This window comes from Amblyomma mixtum, chromosome 3 (assembly GCF_055824585.1).
Source record: "Amblyomma mixtum isolate Tamu chromosome 3, ASM5582458v1, whole genome shotgun sequence".
Classification (NCBI taxonomy): domain Eukaryota; kingdom Metazoa; phylum Arthropoda; class Arachnida; order Ixodida; family Ixodidae; genus Amblyomma; species Amblyomma mixtum.
In genome coordinates, this window is record NC_143014.1 from 54,005,005 (window position 1) to 54,030,475 (window position 25,471).

The window sequence follows — 25,471 nt, forward strand, 5'->3', positions numbered from 1 at the left end:
AAGTGGCGTCTTTTTTTTTTATTACAGTCTGTTTTTTATACACAAGGCGTTCAAGGCGTGGCGCGCCGGTCGGCGGTCAGCGTCGACATCCGACTTGAGGTGGCGCTCACTGTCAAGAAGGCCTGCGTGTATCCGTAAGTAACTAGAACAAAGGCTCTCATGCAAAGAATTCTAAATTGTGTGCATATTTTGAGCGTGTCGTAGCCCTTGTTGTCTGTAATAAGTAGTTTGGCACCCGCTAAGACGTGCGCACTGATGATATTCGTCTGATGCGCACGTGATCGCAGCAGGCTTGTTGGGTTCGAATGATTAGTTGCTCACGTTACGTGTGGTTTTGAGTTCGGAGTTCCAGAAAAAATGAGCAGCAGCTTCCAGAAGTGTACGAGACCGGCTCATCGTGGCATTCCGGGTACAAAGTTGTCACCTCTTACCTCAGAGACAGTGCTGTCATGTGGTGTTTCTGCTGTAGATTATATTCTCGGTGGCGGCTTGCCTCTCGGGGGCATTCTGCTGGCTGAGGAGGACGCCTTCGGTACGTACTGCAGGCAGTTGCTCAAGTACTACGTCGCAGAAGGGATTGAGCAAAAACAACGTATCTATTTTGCTAGCGGAGACGTTGAGCCATCAAAGTTTCTTCGCGAGCTACCCAAAGCACTGCTATCCGCTGCTGACAGTGCGGGGCAGCCTGCTTCAGCGTCTAGTACGAGTGATGGCGACCTCAAGATAGCCTTCCGCTACGAACGCATGGCAAAGCAAGACTCCCTTTTGGACTACGAAGAACTGGACCATGTTTTCGACTTGTCTGAACGGATCGAAAGCACGAAGCTCGCCGGCGCTTGTGTGAACACATTCAGCCCTTGCGAAACGTGGGGAAAAGCAGCCGATCGGTCGGCTGGCATTGTTGTGGAGCCTAATTACGCGTCTGTGCTGGCTAGTGTGAGCTCACTAGTTGACAAAGCAAAGACGGACGACAGCGCATCGCATAGTGCGGTCAGAATAGCCCTTCAGGGGCTCGGTGGTCCGGCCTGGGGTTCGGTCGCTTCTGTTTCTTCCTTTCTTCACGCGTTAAAAGCGCTAATTAGAGGGGAGCCGGCCAGTGTGTTTGTTACAGTTCCCGCAGTTATCACGGAGGCGCATCCTAGCGTCCTCCGGTGTTGCCGACGAGTGGCTGACATCGTACTCAAGGTCCAGGCATTTGACGATCACGAGCGTGGTGCCAACCCGCTGTACAAAAATTATCATGGGCTCTTGCAAATTGTAAAAATTTGTCGTCTGTCGTCTCTCGGTGTTCTGATGCCGGATTGCGACTTCCTGTTTCATCAGAGAAGCAAAAAGTTTCTTGTTGAACGGCTGCATTTGCCGCCAGAACTTGGCACTGAAGAGACAGCTTCTACAGACAAGCTGTCTGGCTTGGCATGTGCAAGCAATCAAAAGTTCAGTTTCTGACACTGGCTAATTTTGACAATCACGCACTTTTGTTTGGCCACCAGTGTGTAGCATGTGAAAAGTAGGATTGCACTTCTTTTGTAGCCAAACTGTATTTTTGTAACTTTGCACTTACATATTTCCTTCTGTGGACGAGATATTGTGTGGGAGTGGAAGAATGTACTTTATCGCATAGAGTCATGTAGAAACAGGCTGTTGAATGTGACTTCATTTTTTTTTTTTTTTGAGCAGAATACTAGTGACACACTGTCTAGAGCAATATTTGACTTCTTGAAGTTTTATTTTGTCAAATTAAACATTCTCTCAAACCTGCTAAATAATACAAGTCCTCAAGCTCAATAATATCTTTTGGCATCTCCATGCTTCACAAAATCAGCAGCATTATAAGGTGCACTTTTGTGTGTTATGACAGGACTTGGACCTCCTTTTCCTTTTTCTGTCAGCAGTTTTTATGTGGATAATATGTGTTCATTGAATTGTGGCTTATGGGGCTACATTCCATTCATGATTATTTTTGCCTAATTTTTTTTTTTAATTTTGAAGAAAGCTTGAGAGATGCTTGAGGCCCGGTAAAGGCAAAGTAATAGAGCATGTACACATTCAAGGCGAACATACATATAGAGAATGAAATTATGTAGTATGGAAAACAGCATGTAGTATGGAAATGTGCAGCTTTACCATTGATACTTTTTTCTTTTGTACTATTGAGGGCAAAAGTCTTCTGGATATATGAGCGATGATCGAAGCTTTGGTGGCTCGAGACATTACTTGTGGAGATGACAGGTGCAATCACATACTCTAATCTATGGCAGCGAATTGTGGTGCTCGTTGGAAAATATGGCACCTCTGTGCCTATATCACTTTTCCTGCATCTTGGGGGCTTCACTCCCTCATAGTGCATAAGTGGTGAAATGCCGTGCCAGCATGCTATGTTGATAGATTGTGATTTCTTGACACCATGGATAAAATATAAGATGTCTTAGGAATTGTGTGTCATAATTACAGTACTGTTGTATTAAAAACATGATTGACAGTATTTGTGTTCCAAGTTATTAGGTGTGAATTAAGTGCATTCATATTGCTGACATTACATTGCAACTGAAATTTATAGCTATTTTTGTTAGTCGTGTTAAAATATTTGGAGTGTCTAGTATTTACAAGTACTGTCTTGAAACAAATGGGGTGAAAACTTATAACAAATCAGGCAGAATCAAACTTATTGTCATTTTGTTTATTCTGCTTTAGGGAGTTTGTTGGTTGTACTTTTTTTCATGCATTTTGTTCAGCGAGAGTGGTGGGTACTTCAAGTGAAAATTAAGTGGAAACTTCACCATGAAATCACAGGATGTTTGCTTGTGAATATATCATGGCAGGCTTTGTCTTATTTTGTCATTTCTCCTGGGCTGTTTCCTTGACTTGTTAGCTTGGAGTTGCCATAGTTTGATTCTAATTTAGATTTCAGTTCTTGGTGCTAGTTTGTGTCCGATAAACTATGCGATAACATGTTGTGGATGTTCAATTAATAGGTTAACGTAAGAAAAGTGTTGTGAACTAAATTTTAGGTTGATGCGTGAACTCTGTGCAAGCTGGTCTACAATGATTTTCTTCAGAAAGTCTGACCGCACTCACGCTCACACTCCAGCTTGCATTGCAAGTTCATTGCATTCCCTTAATGCTTGGGCACAACTGTAGAAGTGCGGAAACGTTCCATTGTGCAAATGGAGTGTTGTTTCTTTGCAGTGTTCAGTACAAACAGTACTATGAGCATATTCAAACTATTTTGGATTCTGCACATCAACCTATTCTAACCTAATCAAACCCTCTGTTTTGATTGTGCATATAAGAAGGTTGTTTTATGAGTGACTTAGCAGCATTTGCATTGCTCATGCTTTCATGCTAATACAGTGCTGTTAAGTACAGGTTCATCTACACCCAAATCATACCTTTTGCATTATGAAAAGCCTGGTCCCTCAGTAAAATTTGCATGTTGACGCATAGTATATAGGTACCTTGTTTGGGTTTTGCACTGTTTCTCATCTGATGAATTGTTTGTTTCTCTAATGGGAGTACATAAAAATTTGTATATATGTGCTTTACTGAATAAACTCTTTGCTATCCAGTCTGGTATCTTCTGTTGCGAGCACGAAAGAAATGCTCTGTGTAGGGAAGCATGTGCTATCCCTGCTTCTGAGAGCAGCTACTTGTGTGCAGACATGTGCGGTCTTCGAGTGTTGTTTTGGTAATGCTTTCTTTGAAGACATTTTGGCAGTGTTTTCATACAATGTGTTGTACTGTATGTTTACTGAAGCAAATAAGCGTATCATATTTCAGCGTCAGTGTACAGCCGGCCAAATCTTTAGCTGGCGTGCGTGAAGGCCGCGTTTTCCGTGCTCCTGTAGCTTATGACGGAGAAAACTTGCGACAATATCAAATTTAAGCACATGCTCAATAAGCTCGTGCTTAATATTGAGCTTTCCGCAAAGTTCCTTCATACCAAAGCACAGGAGCACAGAAAGAGTGGCCGTTGCGCACGCCAGCTAAAGATTTGGCCGGCTGTACTTTTAAAATGCACTATTATAGTAGGTAAATGGTAATCAAAGTTTAATTGCGTGAATTTCAACTTTCACCCATTGCAGTTGAACATGGGACGTAAAAAAGAAGGACATTAGAGTGATATTTCATGGTTTAGCAAACTAAGCAACTTGCTGACCTGACAAATGCCGCAAGACTCGGCAGGAGAATTTACAGTGGCTTATGATGACGGCTGTTTCTTTTCCGAAAGTGTAGTTCTTGAGGTGGTTACTAATCAGTTTGATGAGCACTTTTTTTTCCTCCCTTTAGGATTGAACTACAACGCACTAAAGGCACGACTGGAAGTGACAGAGTGCTGTTTGCTCTGGTGAGTTTGCAAAGCCTAGAAGCCACATGTTACTTTCCTTAGCTGTTGTGTATTGAATGCTTTATTCGTAAACTAACTGACATGTAAGACAGAATGGAAGTCGGTGAAGGTAGGAGGGTAGTATGTGCATGCTTGCACGATTTCTTAGTCATGCATGCCTTGGCATGCTCTTGCCATGAACATTCATTACTGCTGAGTGTCCCTCATTTGTCTGATGTATTTCAGGAAGGTCCTCAAGGTGAAGTAGGTTTCAATTAATAGAGTAATTACTTGGCACACACTTTGGTGCAGTTAGATGGCTACAAAGGAAAGCTGTGCAGGTTTCTGAAACCTTGGACCACAAAAATTTGTCTTGATCTAGACCTTGAACCATGGACCCCCACATGTTGGGCTGTCTCTCTGGTGGATGCTGACAAGTACTTACTCCCCGATTGACATCTGCTCCACCCCACCTTGGGTGATTCCGCTAAATACACTGGACTAATACCCGTGCCACACGCTCACAAGAAATGGCAGTAAATGCTTAAGGCCCTAAGTTTGTTAATGCCATTATTTTCGGAGTTGGTGCCACACGTCCACATTTAATGCCATTATCGAAAGTGACGATGACGATAACGCTTGCAAGGTAGTCAAAAGTTTCATCTGAATATAAACATGGCTAATGAGCACAGTATATGGGAAATGTTGTTCAAATGTAAGATAAAAACGATTTTCCAGAAAATACGGCTGTTCCTGCTTTACAAGTCGAAAAAGTAGCCATAAACTCGCATGTCAGCACCCAAGTCGAGAGTACCTGTTAATGAGGCTGGTTAAAATGGCGCTCTTTGCATCGAAAATGCGTTATAATTGCCTCATCTGACTGAAAGTTAAGGATTAACTATTTCCTACTTGTTAGGAAGTTGTTACTAACAAAGCTGCATGCTTTTCTGCGTGTGGAATGGGAACGAGAGTACGCATTGCACGGGCGAATGAGTTGTCGTGAACTCAGTAGGTCGCGAATGGCAGTAAGGCTAATGGCATTAAATTTATGCGTGTGGCACCGCACGAATGCCATTAAATCTTAAGGCAGTAAGCACTTAATGGCATTAAATCTGTCCGTGTGGCACGGGTATAACATGGCTCCCGCTTCAAGTAGTTAATCAATTTGGCCCCACACTGTCGTCTGTTAGCCACCCTGGTTAGCTTGATGGGTACTGACTGCTCCAGACAGGCAGTAGTCCCAGGTTCGTACCCTGGACCAGATTGCAATTTTCTTGGAACTGAGCAGTTTCGGAGAAAACTGCACAGCTTTCCTTTGTATCCATTTGGCTACACTCAGGTTGGTGCTAATGAGTAATCACTTCTTTAATTAAATGTCCCCCATAACACAAGTACACCTACATGGATTAAGTTACCAAGTTATTGAACAAGCTTCTAGGAGCTGCATCTCTCACCCACCTTTATGTTGCTTATGGTATGAGAAAAGACGAAGCTGATAGGATTTCTGTCAAGCTGAAGTGCATTTGTGTAGGTTTCAAGTTCTTGAAGTGCAGTAAGGAGGAAGATATGTCATAGTTTAGCTGGCTTACTCATGGGTCACCTAGTTGTTCCCTTGCATCATCACTTTTTCCAAGTACTGGTTTCGCCAATATAGTGATTCATTTTCTTAAAGACTTGCTTGTGGCATTCAACCTTGTAATGCTTGGAGCCAGATTGAGTTAAGCTGTGACTGCTTGGCAAATAAAATAAGCAGCTTTGTCCTTTTTGTCTTTTTAACAGCTGCTTGGAGTACCTGCGTAGGAGCACTAACATTTGGAGACATCTCGAGTACCGAAGAACTGAGGTGAGTTGCTCATTTTAAATTTGCTCTTTTTGAGCACGTGACAGTCCCTTTTTATTGTTATGACGGAATGCTCTGTAACCACTTTGCAACTTTTTCCTACGAGTTGTACTGAGCAATACATGTTGGGTATTGTTGGGTGCCCCGCAAATGTTATCCAAAAACGCATGTCTTGCTTTCCAGTGCCAGATTGGATCAATGTCAACAAAAAGCAGTGTCACACAGGAGGACACAGACTTTTTTCCTGTAAAAATAGCATCCTTATCTTTGAAAATTATGCACTGTAACCATTTAGAAACTGTTGTTTTAAGGTTTCAAAATAAAAAGCTTCTATTTTTATTTGAAAAAGTAAACATTGTATGACATTGCTTTTTGGTGACATTGATCTATTTTGGCACTTCAAAGTAAGACGTTATTGTTCGTGTCTGTTGTCCCTTTTTTTTATTCGTTTCTGTTGTGTCATATTTATTTGACAAAAACTATAAATTGACACAAATTCCACAAAAGCTCTTATGGAGTAAATTGCTGGACAGTCCAGTATAATGGTTGTGTCGGGAGGTTAACATGGTATAAAATGGCGAAGAAAATGGGGGCACGTAACATGAGAAGTGCTGGCATGGAGGCATGGGGTTTTTGAGGAAGTGAACCATGCATGGAGGAGGCAGAGGAAGATCCTGTTATCGGGTATCCTTACTATTCAAATCCCTTCTCATCTTTTGACCGGTGGAATGTACTTCTGAAAAAATTTTGTCCATGGGCCTTCTTAGCAATGCATTTCAAGTGCACTTTGCCATTATGAAATGAACCAGAGCTTGACGTCTTCATTTCATATCTGGTCAAGGCTTAGTTTGAGCCAGCTATAGGTGCTGGTCCAGCCACAGCATAATGGGGAAGTAGGGGCAAGTGAGAAAATTTGCAGGTGCTCTGGTAAGTATAAGGAATGTACAGAGGTAAAGTTTCCACAGGTAGCACTGTTTCAGTGAGCCTTTTAGTGAATTGTTTGCACTTACAAACTCTTGCACTTCAAGCTATAAGATTAAGATGCTGGAAAGTGCTTTTGCTATTTGCAAAAACGGACCTAAGAGAGTGTCATGAGTTTTTTGAGATCTTTGTGTGTGCAAATTGTTCTCCAGAACATACAAACCTTTCCTAAGGTGTTGAGACAGGCTAGCAAGTACAAAATTTAATACAAGCATAGCTACCAAACAGGGCACATGAACAAGGGAACAAGTGCATATGCAGTCCACCCCTGAAATATATAAAGCACGTGTTACCCATGTATCTGATTGGTATCTGCATCCATTTATCTAATGCTCGACTGTAGCATGTGTGCACTTGAAGTTACTGGGCACTTTTTCATTCTTATTACCTGTTTATTTTTTTTTTTTTGTGCGGAGCTTTTGTACAGTAAAAGCTTGTTAATTCGACCCCCTTTAATACGGAAATCCAGATAATTCGAACTGCCAGCACTGCCCCGGCCAGCGCCCATGTAAGTGTACTGTGTCGGACGCTCACTAATTCGGATGCTACGTGTCTCACACCGGTTATTTCGAACAGCTTCCTGAAGGGAGTCCATGTGGAGGTACGAGTAGCACAGCAAGCCATAGTCAAAATAGCCCAACTCAAATCTCATTTTCATGCTGCAGAGTCGCAGCGGCCAGTGTGATGAAAAACTGATGATCCCGTCCCAGAGAATTATCCGATCACTTAGTTTGGTTTCACTTTACTGAGTTTCGCACTAGCCCGTGGCAGCAGCGTCTATCAGCCACACATCAGCCAGCCAACCGAGCGTAGCTGCATGCCATTTAGGATGCTGATTGGCGCTGCTGCACATTTCTCCCGCTTCCATCCGCGTGGTTCTTCAAGTGCGCCGAAGCTGCTTTTGTCGCATGACGTTCACTCTTTGTGCTGTCAGGCTTCGTCACATGTGACACAGTCGCTTTTGAGGCTCCACAGCTACAGAGTCGCACCATGAAGGGTGTTGGGGAGGCCCTTACCATTTTAGAGTGGTGCTGTTTCAACGCTCCTGACAGTGTGCCCGCGATAAAGCATTGGTGAAAATGTCAAAAACAGTTACTGTTGTGCCGTTCTCATCTCAAAAGCAGGCAACCGTTGCGGAGGTTTTTTCACCTATTAAATTTACCATGATGCAAGCGGGTCTTGACAGTTTCGGGGTCATTCGATAATTCAAACTTTAGGATCATTCGAACATTTTTTCCAATTCCTTGAAGTTCGAATTCTGTATATTTCGTGACGTGCGCACTAAAATTTAATTTGCAGTGCAGCGCCTGTGTTGTTTCATTTCATTGTTCATGCGTCCTCTTTAGCACTGCTGTTTGCATTGGAATAAGCATGACTGCTAATTTGCAGTAACGTCTGTCTATTTTAGGCGGAGGTGGGTTCCTACGAGAACGAACACAGTGTACACATATACCGTGCTTCAGCACATTCATTAACACCGCCCATAGTCCGGTACAGTCCGGTGAAAGCATGCGTTGCCCAGTCTTGGAGACCATATGTGTGAACATCATGAACGCTGTCACGCTAACGGACCGCGTTGCGGCGCTGAACGTGCACACCAATCGTGGCAGTATGTTGTGCGGCATCAGAGTGGGCCCCCTTTTTAATGCAGGAATGCATTTAACATCTACATTGTTACCTCTCTTTGTCCACAGATTTTTGTCTGTCCGTCCATCCGTCCGGCTGTCCACACCACGCGGAAAGGTATAGGTTTGAGCGGCATTCGAACCCATGCCTTTTAGGTGCCAGTATTGGTAGTGGTAACACGGTGCGCTGAGGCCTTTTGTGTCGACGTGAGCAGACGGCACTGCTGAGACCGAAGGAAGAAAGAAAAGGGCACAGGTCTGTCCTCTCGCTCCAACTGGGCCACAGTCACTGCTGCGTGCCAACAGGAGTTGAAATAGATGCGGAAGAATAAGCTTGAAAGAGAGGGCACACGTCACAGCAGTTTTCACCGTCAAATAACAGTGGTGGCTACTTCAACAGCCAATACTCCCAATATTCCCAATAGGGGAATAACTAGAAGAATAAGAATGGGGTGGAGCACATATGGCATGTTCTCTGAGATCATGAATGGCAGTTTACCAATATCCCTCAAAAGAAAAGCACAGCAGCTGTATCTTACCGGTTCCCCCTATGGAACAGGAACGTAGAGGCTAACAAAAAGGGTTCAGCTTAATTTAAGTACTACGCAGCGAGCTATGGAAAGAAAAATGATAGGTGTGATGTTCAGAGACCGGAAGCGGCAGAGTGGGTGACGGAACAAACATGAGTTAATGACATCCTGGTTGAAATCAAGAGGAAGAAATACGCTTGAGTAGGGCATGTTTTACGAAGGCAAGATAACTGCTGATTCTTAAGGATAACGGAGTGGATTCCAAGGGAAAGCAAACGTAGCAGGGTGCAACAGAAAGTGAGGTGGGCGGATGAGATTAAGAAGTTTGCGGGGATACGGTGACCATAGCTGGCAAAGGACAGGGTTAATTGGAGAGACATGGGAGAGGCCTTTGCCCTGCAGTGGGCGTAGTCAGGCTGGTTATGATGATGACTCCCAATACCCCTCTGTTTTGTAGGTCTTAGAAGCTTATGCAAAGGGCACTTGCTCATGTAGTAGCTTGCAATTAGTGTGACATGAACAACAACAGTGTTGCTAAAAACTGCATGAAATTCATATTCAGGGAAGTGCAAGGAGGAAATGAAAGATTTATTTATATAAAAGACACCGTACTGGAAGGAAACTTTAAATGTTTATGAATGATGAATGCACAGTATTCTCATGAGATGACCAACGTAAGACACCTTGGAAACGTTGCAGCTTTTTATCGCTTTAGAATACGCAGAATGTGTTTTTTGTGATGTGTTTGCACACACGTTCGTAGCATCCCTCGTGCGGGCTTGTAGTGCCCGCATTTGTTCTCTTTTTGTGTGTGGTTGGCTGGTGGCATGCCAGAGTGTCTATATGCTTGTATCAATATGTATCAATATGCTTGTATCAATGCTAGTGTCCTTGTTCCTTGCGTCTGCCTGACTGACCTCACCTTGAACGTGGGACACTGTTGGAAAGTAAATCAAATTTTAAAAAATTGGCTGTGGTTTGACCAGTGGCCATCTCGAGTAGAATTGCGGAGGCAATGGCTCGGCAATTGCAGCGGTGGTGTCATCTCAGGGGGCACTTTGACTGTCTAAAGTGCGTAGAGGCAAAAGCGTTTTCCGCACCCCTTTGACTGCCTCTGTGGCACTGATGATGTCACCACTGGATGACGTCACACGTAATGAAGTTCTAATTACTAAGTAATGACAAATTACTAATTAATGGCTGATTAATGACTAAATACTAATTAACTGCTAATTAATGACACTTAGCTTCGCCTTTAGGAGTGGAACGCGACAGCGTGTTGTAGCTCTGCCAGGGAGTCCACGGAACACCACCACTTGTTCAGCGCTATGCCTTGTCCTTTGAACGCAACACTTTTTGAGGAAAGCAAATGGTGCAGTAATTCTCTGTCATCTCGGTGGACAGCTGAACCGCACCGTACAGGAAGGGAGGAAGTCGGAGTGAAAGAAGAAAGAGAAAGAGGGGCCGTAATGAAGAAAATGAAAACTGTATTTGAGGAAAGGAAATTACGCAGTAACTGTGTCACATATCTCGGTGGACACCCGTCTTCCGTTTGTAGAGGAAGGGAGAAAGTCTGAGTGAAAGAAAGAGAAAGAGGGGCCGTAATGAAGAAAACGAAAATTGTATTTGAGGAAAGGAGATTACGCAGTAAATCTCTCACACTGGATCCTCATGCATGCGCAGTTAGGGCTCTCCGGGGCTCCGCGAAATCGCTCACACCTAGCATAGTGTTCCTTCCACAACAGAACAAATGCTTTTGCCAAAAACCTGAGAACAGGCGAGGATTCTAAGTAGACATGTGGTGCCATGCTACGTCGTCGCTGCTGTCATGTGGGTGCTTACAAGTGACGTAACGAAAACAGTGCATAAAGGTTTCTATAGTGACAACCTTGCTTTTGTTGTTCCTTGTGCATGCTTAAGATCAAAACATTTAACAGCGCGCATTCTGCAGTGGGGTAATCTAATCATAGCATTGCAGATTTTCGTTTTAAACAGATGCCAAAGAAACCTATGCTGTGCCCGACTTGAACTTTGTGCTTATTATTTGAAGCCTATTCTAAAATTTCAGATGGGATTTGGTTTGGTTAGCATCATTTTGAACGTGAACTATTTAATTCATTCAGCAAATAGTGTAGGAGAAAGTTCGATTCGCTATTCACAAATTTGTAATATTTGCACACCCCTAGTTCTTTGTGCAGTGCATTCTCCACACCAGATGTTTGAAACTTATTCTAAAACTTCAGACGGTATTTGGTTTGGTTAGCATAATTTTGAGCGTGAATAATTAAGTCATCAAATAGTGTAGGATAATTTTCGATTCGCTATTAAAAAACTTATAATATTTGCACACCCCTAGTTCTTTGTGCAGTGCATTCTCCACACCAGATGTTGTACTGGTAATCATTAGTTCCTTCTGCTGATTTGGTTCAGAAAGGCAGTTACAGTGCTCAAAAAATGATCACAAGTCCCAAGTTTTCATTCCAGTTGCAGTAGCTGTCATACGTGGCCCAGGCAGACATGAGTTTTTATTGTGGGCCTTCTGTCTCTTTTTCTTTTACACTTATGTTGTAAACAATTTACCGCAAGTGTAAGTGTTTGTCTGGGAAGTTTGGGTACGAACGTCTTGGCTCACCTGCGTCCAGTGTAAAAGGTGAAGGTGCAGATATGTGGCAGATTTGTTCAATAGACCGGAAGAAGCCAAAGTGTGTGCTGCACTAAAGCTTAGTTTCCTAATTATTGACTGGCATTTGTGTATTTATGACTATCATTAGAAGCATAATCTGTGGGCCCACTGTGGTGGCTCAGTGGTTATGGTGCTCGGCTGCTGACCGGAAAGACGCAGGTTCGATCCCGGCTGCGGCGGTCAAATTTCAATGGAGGCAAAATTCTAGAGGCCCATGTACTGTGCGATGTCAATGCACGTTAAAGAACCCCAGGTGGTCGAAATTTCCGGAGCCCTTTGCTACGGCGTCTCTCATAGCCTGAGTCGCATTGGGACGTTAAACCCCATAAACCAAACCAAACCATAATCTGTGAGAGCCATGTCTTGAAATGTGTGCATCATATTCTTTTACCACTAATATACATATCAGAAGTGTACATTTGGACACACAGTCAACATATAAAAGCATAAGAGTAATTAGAATAGCAGATGACAACATACTTATAGAACGTATATCTTTTACCACTTGTAGGTGGCCTACCTTCATCGATGGTAACCTGGCTGGGATTACTGCCAATGAATTGTAAGTATTTCTGGGATAGGCTAAAAAACTAGTGTAATGGGCTGCTGAGCACTGTAGTTTTCTCTTTGTGATTTTTGGAAGAGCATGTTAGAGTAAACGTTACGGATAGTGATCTTGAGTGAAGTAACACCTTCCAACAATGCATAGAGCAGGTTACAAGCTGAAATCACCACAACCACCACAAATGAAAACTCTTTGTCAACTGATTGACAAAATATAGGCCGCTGCCCTCGTCTACTGACCAAGTGTGGGTTAGTGAGCAAAGGTAAGTTTATGTTCAACATTTTTGTATTACTCTTATCTCTTTAACAATTCCTTTAACTCTTCAGTTCTCTCAATGGTGCACCCATGATGCCGTTTAGTAGGATTGGGCGAACACCCTCCGGGCTTTTTTGTTATGTTCATAGGTGGCGGAGACAGCAACCAATTATTTTTCATGGTGTACCAGATGCACCGTGGTACCTTTAGAAAGAGAAATCCTAGCACTAGTGTCACCTGTGCAAAACAGAATTCTGTTGCCATTTTTTTTATTTGTGAAAACCAATACACACAATTGTTTGAACCCATAGCCACTATGGTTTGTGCAGTGCCCAGTTTTGAAATACAGAAAAGTGGCAGACACAAAAAAACATGCAGTCAAAAGCAGAATTAAAAACTTAGAAATACCACGCGGTACCAAAAGACAAGAGTGGAGCAAGAACAGATGCACTAAACAAATCAACAAGCATGTTTACTCTCACATTTCCATTGAGCCAAGGAAAACCTGAAGTCTTTAATATCATAAATTTTATAACAGGGTGGCAGAAATTAATTATTAGTTGCTACTGCTGTTTGTCTTGTCAGTAATGTAAGTATTATATAGGACAGGTGATCATTGCGTGGCAATGTTTAACGCTAGAACCTTATCCAGTTAGGCTAGCTTAGCAGTGCGGTTTGAGAAACTAGCGGGTATTAAATGGGATGTCATAAGGCTTAGTGAGGTTAGGAAGACAGATGAGGCGTATACAGTCCTAAGGGGCGGGCACGTACAGTGCTATCGTGGATTAGTAGACAGACGAGAACTAGGTGTAAGATCCCTCATCAATCAGGATGTAGCTGGCAACATAGAAGAGTCCTATAGTATTAACGAGAGAGTGGCAGCTATTGTAATTAGAAAATAAGAGGCACAAGCTAAAGGTTGTGCAGGCCTACGCACCTACATTCGGCCATGATGAACAGATCGTTGAAAGCTTCCATGATGATATAGAATCAGCAATAAACAAAGTAAAATCACAGTACACTGTACTGATGGGTGACTTCAGTGCTAAGGTAGGCAAGAAGCATGCTGGGGACCATGTGGTGGGTGACTATGGCATGGGCTCCAGGAATAGCAGGGGGGAGTAGTTGTTAGTAGAGTTTGCAGAGAGAAATAATTTACGGTTCATGAATACCTTGTTGTGGAAATGAAAGAACAGGAAGTGGACGTGGAAGCGCCCCAAGGGTGAGACTAAAAATGAAATAGACATCATAGTGTGGGTTCACCCTGGCATCGTGCAGAATGTGGAGGTCCTCCAAAAGGTGCACTGTAGTAACCAGAGAATGGTAAGGTCTCGAATTAGCTTTAACTTGAAGAGCAAACGGAAGAAAGCAGTGAAGCAGAAGCCCATTAATGAGTTAGCGGTAAGAGGGAAAGATGTCACTGCAGAACATATGTTTGGCTTTAACTGAGGAAGACGGTCATAATGTTTGAACAATGAACGATAATCTCACAGCTATCATTACGGAGTGTGCAGTAGAAGTAGGCGGTAGGATGGTTCGACAGGATACCGGCACGCTATCTCAGGTGACAAAAGATCTGAATAACGCCAAAGCATGAAAGTGTCTAACCCTACAGATGGAATAGAACTCGCAGAGCTAACAAAGTTTAAGCGCAAGGTAGCTGACGTAAGGAAGTTTAATGTGGAGAGAATCGAGCATGTTCTAAAGAACGGAGATTGCCTATAAGTGGTGAAGAGTAAACTAGGCATAGGTAAGAACCAGTGGTGCGCATTAAGAGCCAAAGAGGGCAACGTCATTAGCAATATCGATAAGGTAGTTAAAGTAGCTGAAGAGTTCTACACAAATGTATACAGTAACCAATGTAATAATGTTAATGAGAGACTCAGTAGAGCACAGCAATGGGACAGCCTGCCAGTAACGAAGGAGGAAGTAAAGACAGCCTTAGGAGCAATGCAAAGGGGGAAAGCAGCTGGTGAGGATCAGGTAACAGCATATTTGTTGAAGGACGGAGGAGAGATTGTGCTAGAAAAACTAGCCACCCTACATACGCAATGCCTTGTGACCTCGAGCGTACCAGGAGCTTGGAAGAACGCCAACATTATCTTCATTCATAAGAAAGGAGACATCAAGGACTTGAAAAGTTACAGACTGATCAGCTTACTGCCTGTTGCCTACAAGGTATTTACTAAGGTAATCGCTAGTAGAGTGAGGACAACCTTAGACTTCAAGGTGATAGAGAAATGCACAGAATATAACCAACCCCTATATTATAGCCTTCACTGATTACGAGAAAGCATTTGACTCGGTGGAAACCTCAGCAGTCGTGCAGGCATGGCGGAATCTGGGTGTAGAAGAGTCTTTTTGAAAATACTGGAAGATATCTATACCGATTACACAGCTACCATAGTCCTCCATAAAGTCAGCAATAAAATTCCAGTAAGGAAGGGTGTCAGGGAGGGAGACACGATCTCACCAATGCTATTCACTGCTTGTTTATAGGAGGTGTTTCGAGGCCTGCATTGGGAACAGTTGGGGATAAGAGTTAATGGAGAATAATACATACGTAATCTGCAATTCGCTTATGATATTTCCTTGCTAAGTCACTCAGGAGATGAACTGCAAAGCATGATCAGTGAGTTAGGCAGAGCAGAATGGTGGTTCTAAAAATTAACGTGCAGAAAACCAAGGTAATGTTCAACGGTCTCGCGAGGGAATAGCAGTTCACAGTTGATAGCATGGTGCTGGAAATGGTTAGGGAATATGTCTACTTAGTTCAGGTAGTGACTGCTGACCTGGATCATGAGAGGGAAATAATTAGAAGAATAAGAATGGGGTGGAGAGCATAAGGCAGGCTCTCTCAGATGGTGAATGGCAGTTTACCAATATCCCTTAAGAGATAAGTATACAACAGCTGTATCTTACAGGTACTCGCCTATGGGGCAGAAATGTAGAGGTTAACGAAAAGGGTTCAACTTAAGGGCAATGCAGCGAGCTATGGAAAGAAAAATGGTAGGTGTAATGTTAAGAGACCAGAAGCTGGCAGAGTGGGTGACTGAACAAACTTGGGTGAATGACATCCTGGTTTAAATCAAAAGGAAGTAGTGGGCTTGGGCAGGGCATGTGATGGGAAGGCAAGTGTAGCAGAGGGCGGCAGTAAGTTAGGTGGGCGGATGAGATTAAGAAATTTGCAGGGATGCGATGGCCGCAGCTGACAAAGGACAGGGTTAACTGGAGAGACATGGGAAAGGCCTTTGTTCTGCAGTGGGCCTAGTGAGGCTGATAATGATGAAGATGGTGATAAGTAACGTATTACTATGTTACTGCTTGAGGTACCTTTAGTTTTTATGCCATGGATATTTATAACATTCAGAGCTGCTGGGAAAGTGGTTTACTGGGAGCAGCACTCTTTGACATTGTTGTTTTAAAATTTTTTAATTGAAGATGTTTGCCATTCGGTGGCTCAGTGGCTATGGTGCTCGGCTGCTGTCCCGAAAGACGCGGGTTCGATCCCGGCCGCGGCGGTTGAATTTCTTTGGAGGAGAAATTCGAGGCCCGTGTACTGTGCGATGTCAGTGCACGTTAAAGAACCCCAGGTGGTCGAAATTTCCAGAGCCCTCCACTACGGCGTCTCTCATAGCCTTAGTCGCTTTGGGACGTTAAACCCCATAAACCAACCATAAACCAACCAGCCATTAGGCATAATGAAAATGGGAGAGAAAATTATAAGAAGGAGTGCAAACAAGCCTCGCTTAAAAAGTCGTAAAAGTTCTCGATAAAGCGATTATCATGAGTCCACTTGCGATAGTCGCCTGCAGCGTCCCATCGCAGGCCTATCTTCCCTAGGAAGCGTCGTCTCACGGAGGCTATAGCCGGGCAAGTTCACAGCAAGTGTTTTTCGTCGCACTGGTCTGGCGCAGCACCACAATGGGGACACTTGTCAGTCACTTCGAAACGTTTGTCACGCCACTGATGACGCACAGAAGGAGTCAGAGCCGCTCCTGCCCGAATCCGGTGCACAGATACCTGCTCCTCCCGAGTGAGACTACGGGGGAGAGGGTACGAACACAGAGGAACTAGAGCGTGCGTTCGCTGATGCAAAGCCTGTTTTTCGGAAACATGGGAAAGGTGCAATTTTCTTTCTTTAAGAAAGAGCAAAAACGCTGTTAGGATGAAGCCCCCTTCTAGCTTCACTTGCGGGGCGCACAAACCACTAAGTCCCAACATCCTCATTTGAGGAAGCGTAAAACAGTAGCATACTGTATTTATTATTATTGTCAAGGTGAAGACACTGTGATGCGGTTGTTGCCTCCAGTATCTTTCAAAGGTGCTACAAACCTCTCAATACGCTCAAGTTTGAGGGCACCAGCGCCATAAGGGTCAAGATGAGTAGCATGGTTGTTAAGAATGCCAAATTTCCTGACATTTAACACTGCAGTTTCATCAGCCTTGAGCATCAGTGCAGCCATTTCATGAGCCTTGGCTTTGTTAGCACGTCATTAAAGTTTGCAGTAAGCTCCTTTGGGTCATGTACTCATGTAGACTACATCAGGTTTGCCGTCTCTTCCGCTTTTATGAGGCTTCCAGCAGGAATAGAGTGGCATGTGTGGAAACCAGTGAGTAACAAAGAGTCTTGGTTGTATTTACAATCCTATATTATTGTGCAAGACCTTTCAGGCAGGGACAGGCAAGTGAATGGACAAGTCAACCCATATGAAGCGCCCACAAACAATAAATCTCGGTGCAACAAACACTGCTTGAATGAAATTTTCTCTGAGTGTATTTTCCCCTTGAATTCTCCTTATTGCTATTCAAGGTTTCAACTCAGTGAAGTTCTGCAACAGTAGTGTTGGTTCCCCATCTGTTTCTCTGCAGCAACATGTAACTACAGACGTCTTTCACCTTGTAATCACCGTTGCAGCAAAGCTCATCAGCCAAATTTCCCTTGCATCATTTCAATCAAATATAGCCTTAGCAAGGCACTGAGTAGTATGGGGTGGGAGGTACTGGATTAAAAATTGCTGCAGATGTCGACACTACTTTGGCATCGTAAACCACTCAGCGGGCGGGTGGCAAAGGTACTGTGATTTGTTGGGGTGGATGGATGGAGCTTCAAGCATAAGTGATTTCCAAAGCATGCCAGTTACACTGTCACTGGCGGCTTCCATTCGTGCAGGCTTTTGCCCATATATTTGTCTGTTGCTGTGAACGTTTTGACTGTTAGTCTTGGATGACTGTGCCTGGGGTAAGTAGTAGGCTTGCGTTGCAGAACCTTAAATTGGCTTCTCTGCAAGTTCTTTCCTCATGGTGAAGTAGCTGTTCCTAAGTAAAGCTCCTCCCATTGTGGACTCATTTTAGAACATTGTGGTCAGTTTGCCTGCACAGCACAAACCCACTCACCATGTGCCATGAGCAGACCAAGGGTCTCCTTGATTTAGCTGTACTTTCTGCTCTAGTTCACAAAAGTACTGTGCCAGTGCAAGCCTGACACTTCTGCTCTCAGTGCAGCGGCCAGATCGAGTGTAAAAGTGCAGAAATGTTTGTCCGCTGCAGCCTTGTGCTGGTGTTTATCTCCTGGTTTGACATATGCGCAGGATTGGGCAAGTTGAATGAAACGCTGTACATTTGTTCGAAGTGGCGTATCTCATGGAGCGGCTATGAAATTTGTTAATTCCAAAAGTGATGAAGAGTTTAACACCGCTCTCTCCCTTGCGTTGTGCAAAGTGGCACAGGTTGTCCTTCGCCGAGTCGATGGGTCCTTTGAAAAGGCAACAGACTGCATTCAAGAGGTTATTCAGATTTAAACTCAGTTTTTCAGTGCAGCGGCACACGGCCAAAGAAAAGAAGCAGGAAGAGAAGAAGGACGAACTCAGCGCTGACTGACAACTGTTTATTTAGGGACTCACATACAGCTTTAATACACTCAGACCAGTGCAGGCACACACCGTGCAAGGTAAACGAAAAAAGAAAAAAAGACTCTCATCACATCTTTATTGCAAAAACTTTAAAAGGAACATCTTTTCTGCAGTATAGAAAAAAACTGAAGTGTCGCTGACACATTCTGACCCTGCTCTCTGAATATAATATGCCTCTATCGTTTCACGGGTTGTACACAGGCATTGTGTACGAAATCCCCTTGACGTGTGGCAGGTCGTACATCAGGCAAACTGGGCGCTGCATCAATGACCAGCTCAGGGAGCACGCAAGAGACCTAAGGAATGGGGAAGGTGCTAACCTTGTTGAGCACTGCGCGACTTGCAAGGATTGTACACCTGTGTTTTTGGGAGTGAGGATTCTGAGCAGAAGCGAATTAAAAACAACCCGTGAAATGATAGAGGCATATTATGTTCAGAGAGCAGGGTCAGAATGTGTCAGCGATACTTCAGTTCTTTTGTATGCTGCAGAAAAGATATTCCTTTCAAAATTTTTGCGATAAAGATGTGATGCGAGTCTTTTTTTCTTTTTTTTTTGTTTACCTTGCATGGTGTGCGCCTGCGCTGATCTGAGTGTATTTAAGCTGTATGTGCATCCCTAAATAAACAGTTGTCAGTCAACGCTGTGTCTGTCCTTCTTCTCTTCCTGCTTCTTTTCTACGGCCGTGTGCCGTTGCGCTGAAAAACTATGAGTTTGAATCGAGATTACCAACTAGCCCAAGGACTAAGTCTATTGAGGTTATTCAGACTTCCATTCGAGGCAACCTTTGACAGTTTATTTGCGCGATTCAGGCTGTTGTCATCTATCTGAAAATTGACAGCTGTTGTCAGTCAGTCACAGAAGGGAAGAGTTGCCCGATAACTTGGACTTATTTGAACTCAACAATTTGCGTTCACTGTTGGTGGACGGTGGCTGCAGAGTGACCATGAGAGAGTGACTGGCAGGCGAAGGCATGGGCTGACGGCGACCTCAAGGCCAGTCGCTATACTGTAAGCGGAGGTGCGGATGATGTCGCAGTGTGTCATCACAAACGTTGCGATCGCCCACGTATTAAAAAATATCTCGTCTTCTGCCTCTTATGCAAACGCTTTATCGTGCTGCGTGTAGTAATAATATTTACGCACAAAAGATAGTGTAAAGCAGCATGCGAGGCTGGACAGAAAGGTGAAAACCCATACGCAGTTTGCCTGCCAGCCAGTTGCTTACGCGGGTACGCAGACACATGCGCGCATGTGTACACAGGTACGTGCACTGTTATTTCAGCTGTTGGGTGAGGGCACAGCGCAGATGGTGTGTCTAGCACGGGTATGCGGCAACGCCGCTCACTAAAACAAGCATGGCTGCGGAGCAGTCTGCTACTTGTCTGCCACTGAGCACGCCAAGCACCTCGCACTACTTGCACGAGAAGAGAACTCTCCTGGAGGTTAGTGCAGAAGAACTTGTGCAGCACGAAGTCATCGAGTGCTGTATTGCAGGTGGCGCTAGCTGCACTGTCAAATTGAGTACGAGAGTGCTGCACCTCCTTAGCTGGGGCAGCTGAATTGAGGAGACCTGAAGTGCACCGCTGGGGTCATCTAGTGCAAGGAAAATGCACACACAGCATCATACTCTATGGCATTGCCTGTATTGGGTGTACAAACCAGGTGTAGCACTAGTCTCTTGTAGCGATGGAGGCGAAATTCTAGAGGCCCGTGTGCTGTGCGACGTCAGTGCACGTTAAAAGAACCCCAGGTGGTCGAAATTTCCGGAGCCCTTCACTACGGCGTCCCTCATAGCCTGAGTCGCTTTGGGACGTGAAACCCCCATAAACCATAAACCGTAGTGTAAGGGGGGAGTTTATGTAGGCTCTCCATGCACCTGCTACGTGTTAACAGCAGTGCACTTAAAGGTGCACTAAAGAGGAATCTGAACTCCCGATTTTACCGTGGGAACTTGATCGACACGTTCCGAGCATCCTTAGAAACTTGAATTATTGTCCTGTGCGGCTGATTTCCCTAATTTAAACCGGATTAAATGTCCTGGCCCCCGCCCTTTTTTTTGAACTCATCGCTGATGGTAGGAGGAATCAACCGACACGTGGAGTGCCTTTCAGCCAGTCCCATGTCGGCTTGTCACTACGTAGTGATCGGTGAAAGCAAAGAGTCCACACATATTTCTATTTCCGTGGGCCTAATTTGCAGCTATGTTGTCTCTGACTGGATCTGTCTACTCATGGAAACCTAAAAAACAAGATAAAAGTGAAAGCGAAGCCGAGACGCGACTGCCTGAAAGGCACTGCACGCGTTAGTTGACTCCTCCTACCTTCAGCTGTGAGTTCAAAAAAAAAAAATAAAAGGCAGGAGCCGGGACATTTAATCCAATTTAAATTAGGGAAATCGGCCGCACAGGACAATAATCCGAGGTTTCTAAAAATGCTCGGAACGTGTAGATCAAGTTCCTGCAGTAAGAAGGCAAGTTCAAATCTTTATTGCACCTTTAACTGCTCATTGGGTTGCAAGTGCTGCAAATGGGGAACAAAGCAATATTAATTCAAGGGATCTATTTGAGATAGCCCATGTGAGCCAGATAATACCGAGCAATCTTGACGTGGAATGACAAAAATAATGAAGCGCAAAGAGAACAAATGAAGAAGGGAAGCAAAGCGCATTATTAGCGTGTTCAGATTGCGAGCTCGAGACTTGATTGGTTTATGTTTATGGGGTTTTAATGTCCCAAAGCCACTCGGGCTATGAGGGAGACCGTAATGAAAGGCTCCGGATATTTTGACCACCTGGGGTTCTGTAATGTGCTCTGACATTGCACTGTACACGAGCCTCTGGAATTTCGCCTCCATCAAAATTCGACCGCCCCGGCTGGGATCGGATCCGCGTCTTTCGGATCAGCAGCCAAGCGCCATAACCACTGAGCCACTGCGGTGGCCCCGAGACTTGAGCCCGCTTGCGACAAGAAGACCACAACCACGCTCTTGCGAACTTTTTGTCGCACTTGAACAATTTATTGCTACCGCTTCTAGCTCTGTTGAGCCACATGAATCTTTTATTCTCTACACTCTGAGATTATTTGTGCGGAGAAGGGCCGCACATAGGGGAGTACCCTCAGGCTGGAATTATTATTGCTATGCCATTTCGTGGCCACTGACTAAAAATACCACATAGTGATTTGCTGCTTTTTGATCTAGTGTATTCAGCACAGTGGTTTTATGCCAACCTTCCAAAGAAATAACCTATGCCATTTTTGCAAATAGTAAATGCATTTATGTCTTGCGTGGGCTTATTGCTAGCAGGGCTTTTTCATTGCTGATGCCTTCACGAAGGGTGCTGAATTATTTCATTGTGCTAGTAGTTGAAGAAGCTAGCCTTATTTATATATGTGGTAGTCTGAACATGGGACTGTGGTTCATCTTTGAAGTAGTAAGTATTGTGTGCTCCAGCAAAAGTGTTTGGATTCAGCTTTTCAACCGTGAATATGGTGTACAACATTTTGCTTCACAATTTTTTTGGTGCAGCTGGCAACCAGATATTGTACAAACACTGCACTGCAACACCACTTTGTTCTTTTGCATTCTTCTCAGGCATCGGACGTGTTTCAACGTAATCTGCCTTGCCAATGGATGCTGCAGATGAGCCAAGCATGGCGTGCCATCAGGTTTGTTCTGCTTTGCCACTTTGTATGCGAATAAGCACTGCCTTTCATCAGCTGACAAAAGGATGCTTAGTGTGAAAGGAAATTGCTGCTGCTTCCCTTTATTGTATTATCACTTGGCCTGCAATATTGGACTTTTTATAAAAAATATCAAAATAGTTCGTGGGAACTCGGGAAGTTGAATTAATAGGCTGCCTAACAGTTGGGGGTGTGATTCTGAGGGATGCTTAGGTATATAAGATGGCTTGTGTAATCGGCACCTGTAGGCAACGCAAGTGGTGCAATATGGCCGGCTTATTTCATTCTCTCTTTTATTGCAGCGTGTTCTCACCTTCTCAGTTAAGCTTCAGCAGTCATGATTTTATGTAGGCGATGTGGTGGTATATGAGAATTTGTGCAGAGGGATGGTAAATGTTGGCTTTGGCCGGTGACATGCAACTCGGGTGTTGTTAGATTTTCATTAGAGGTCAGTGTGGTGTTATTAAGCTGACAGTATAACAAGCCTCATGTTTGTCAAAATTTAGTAAAATACAGCATTCAGTTGGCTCATATGAACATACACTTTACATACACTTTACACTTTATTGTGTGCAGCCGAAATGTGTACTGAACAGGATTCCTCTTTCTCTATTTCTAGTTCTGTTTATTCTGTAGTGTGCGGCTGTTACTTGTGCTTCATTGTATAACTTTTTCAAGCTTCAGTTGTGCCCACTTTGGTGGTTTTGGCTGTCATATTGGCTGCTGTGTCAAGTCTACATATTATTAAAAAAATAATTTTGCATAGGCGTGCTCAGACTGCATAGGCGTGCTTAGACTGTTAGTTTACGTAAACTTGCACTACTGTAAATGTATAGTTATGTTGCTAGGCTCACTTAGGTGGGCTTACTCGTGTGGTTTAAATTGGTTTGTGAGGAAAGGAAATGGCACAGTATCTGTCTCACATATCTCAGCAGACATCTGAACGGCGCCGTAAGGGAAGGGAGGAAGGTGGGAGAGAAAGATAGAAAGAGGTGCTGTAGTGGAGGTCACCGGAATAATTTCGACCTCCTGGGGATCTTTAACGTGCACTGACATCATACAGCACACGGGTGCCTTCTGCATTTCGCCTCCATCGAAACGCGGCCGCCGCAGTTGGGTTCGAACCCGGGTACTCCGGCTCGGTAGAAGAGTGCCTTAACCCTTAATCTGCCACTCCCGAGATAACTCGGGCTACCACATATGCACACCCCCTGCCTCTCCCGAGTTAACTCGTTTTGGCTTTTTAACTCGCCCCCTGGCACTCCCGTTAATACTTGTGTAAAAAAAAAACTATGTAAACATGTAGCGCCATCTATGGAGAGACTCCATAAATTCATAGATCTTGTAGGGTAAATTTTAAACAACAGATGGCGCGCATGTTTCCACATCCGAGTCACTTCGTTTCGATCTGCGCACAGCAGCCATGAGGCTATGTGCCACACTCGTCTGCGACTTGACGGACGAAGAAATTCAAAATTGCTTGTGAATTCGGAGTCCAATGATAATGAGAACGAGGAAGGAGCCCACCTAAGTGCCTTGTCGAGTGATGACAGCGATGAAGTCCCCCTGCCACCGAAAAATCCGCGGAAGAGTAGGAAATCCGACAGGCCAGATTGTTGCTGGAAGATTTGATTCATTACAACTAATATCTATAAGATTATCCTGAATAAACATGTCTACATGTCCTGCAGAGCATTTTAGTGCGTTACTAGCAAAAAATTTCCAGGAAACTAACATGCAAAAAAAAACCGGCAGGGTGTGTGCAGATGTGAGTAAAAAAACCTGGCAGTGAAAGGGTTAACTACTAGCCACCACGGCAGGTCACTTATGTGGTGCTAGTCCATAAATGTATCATATCTGCTCGAATGTATGCTGTGTTTTTTTTTACTGAAAATGGAAGTGGAAAGTCACCCCTCGTGTTATAATTGAATATTGGCGTTCGCGGTGGCAGGAGAACACTATGTCATATTTACTCGTGTATTGGTTGATGCATTGTGCAGGTCGATTCCCAACTTTGGGAAACGGAAAACGAAAACCAAACCTAGAATGCCGCTTAGGTAGACCAACGGAATCTCCAAGCCACAAATATAGATAAACACATATCGGAGCACCGGCCAAGCAGTCAAACTCCTCGCCGGAGATGGCGCACTTGCGTACTGAGCGCAGATTCGGCTCATCATCCCAAGGAAATGCGATAGGATATGTGGGTCTTGCAGGCCTTGTAAAGTCCTTCATTTCGTTCTCTGGAAGTTCGGCAGGCTTCCTAAACAGTCGCAGCACTGGCGATGCCGCATGCTAAGCGGATCCCAAGCTCGGCCAGGTGTTGCTTCGGAAGTGAGCAAGCAGTGCCTTCTTTGGCAAGAATGTTATAAAATGGGATCTGGGTTGGCTGGTTTTCTTCCTTGCAAGGCAGTGTTCGCACGAAAATAAAGGTATGTTTTGCGATTTCGACACTGTTGCTTTGATGTAGCATTTGTTGTGCGGGCTCAAGAGCTGTTCTGTTTTACTGCATTTTCTAAAGTAAAAGCAGTGCCTAGCTATGATAATGAGGTCAAAAAAGGAATCACGAGCACAAGAAGAACTTATTCAGTGCTAAAGTAAACATAGCTTGCTAGTTGCCAATGTCATACAGTGTCTACTTTAAATGCAATTGATCAAAGTGCCTCGCAAGTGCTGTCTGCCGCGCATAATGCAAAAACAGTAGAATAGTAAACTAATAGATGAGCATAATGAAGCTTAAAACCAGCGCGTAGTAGCAACACTAAAAAATAAAGGTAACCTCACTGACAAGTTAAGTTGCTGGGTGAGTTGGTTCCAAGTTGGGCGAGTTGGTTCTTCTTGTCCCGTTCGTTGCGCTGTAGTCATGGAATGGAACCTCACTGAACAATATATAACAGATTGCTGATGTACATAACTTTATTATCAATATGTACTTAAAAAGCGGCTGCCCATGCATAGGCATTCATAAATCAGGTGACGCCGCTTCACTGATGATGTGCTACTTGCCAGGTAATATGCAGGACTGTTTTTGTTGTTGTCTTTGTCTTCATCAATCTGAGCAGTGCATGTCTTGCATA

At 44.1% G+C, this 25,471-nt stretch overlaps 2 protein-coding genes across 4 annotated transcripts in view; both read left to right on the forward strand.

Annotated features, from left to right (window-relative positions):
* The window catches only part of LOC149350222 (uncharacterized), a 48,729-nt gene that overhangs the window by 371 nt on the left and 22,887 nt on the right, over positions 1 to 25,471 (forward strand). Inside the window, exons 2-6 of one of the 3 annotated variants that reach the window (XM_089579207.1) lie at positions 28 to 134; positions 4,288 to 4,345; positions 6,104 to 6,167; positions 12,495 to 12,545; positions 22,306 to 22,379. In XM_089579207.1, the coding sequence (XP_089435333.1) occupies positions 28 to 134; positions 4,288 to 4,345; positions 6,104 to 6,167; positions 12,495 to 12,518 (253 nt within the window). In that variant the 3' untranslated portion in view covers positions 12,519 to 12,545; positions 22,306 to 22,379. The other 2 variants (XM_089579206.1, XM_089579205.1) reach the window with 2 other exon arrangements.
* Elp4 (Elongator complex protein 4) lies at positions 141 to 3,565 on the forward strand. The gene has a single exon (XM_089579209.1). It carries the CDS (start codon positions 358 to 360, stop codon positions 1,444 to 1,446), a length of 1,089 nt encoding a protein of 362 aa, XP_089435335.1. The 5' UTR covers positions 141 to 357; the 3' UTR covers positions 1,447 to 3,565.

Excerpts from the sequence above, each read along its gene's own strand:
- Elp4 (XM_089579209.1), top strand. The coding sequence starts at position 358 with ATGAGCAGCAGCTTCCAGAAGTGTACGAGACCGGCTCATCGTGGCATT.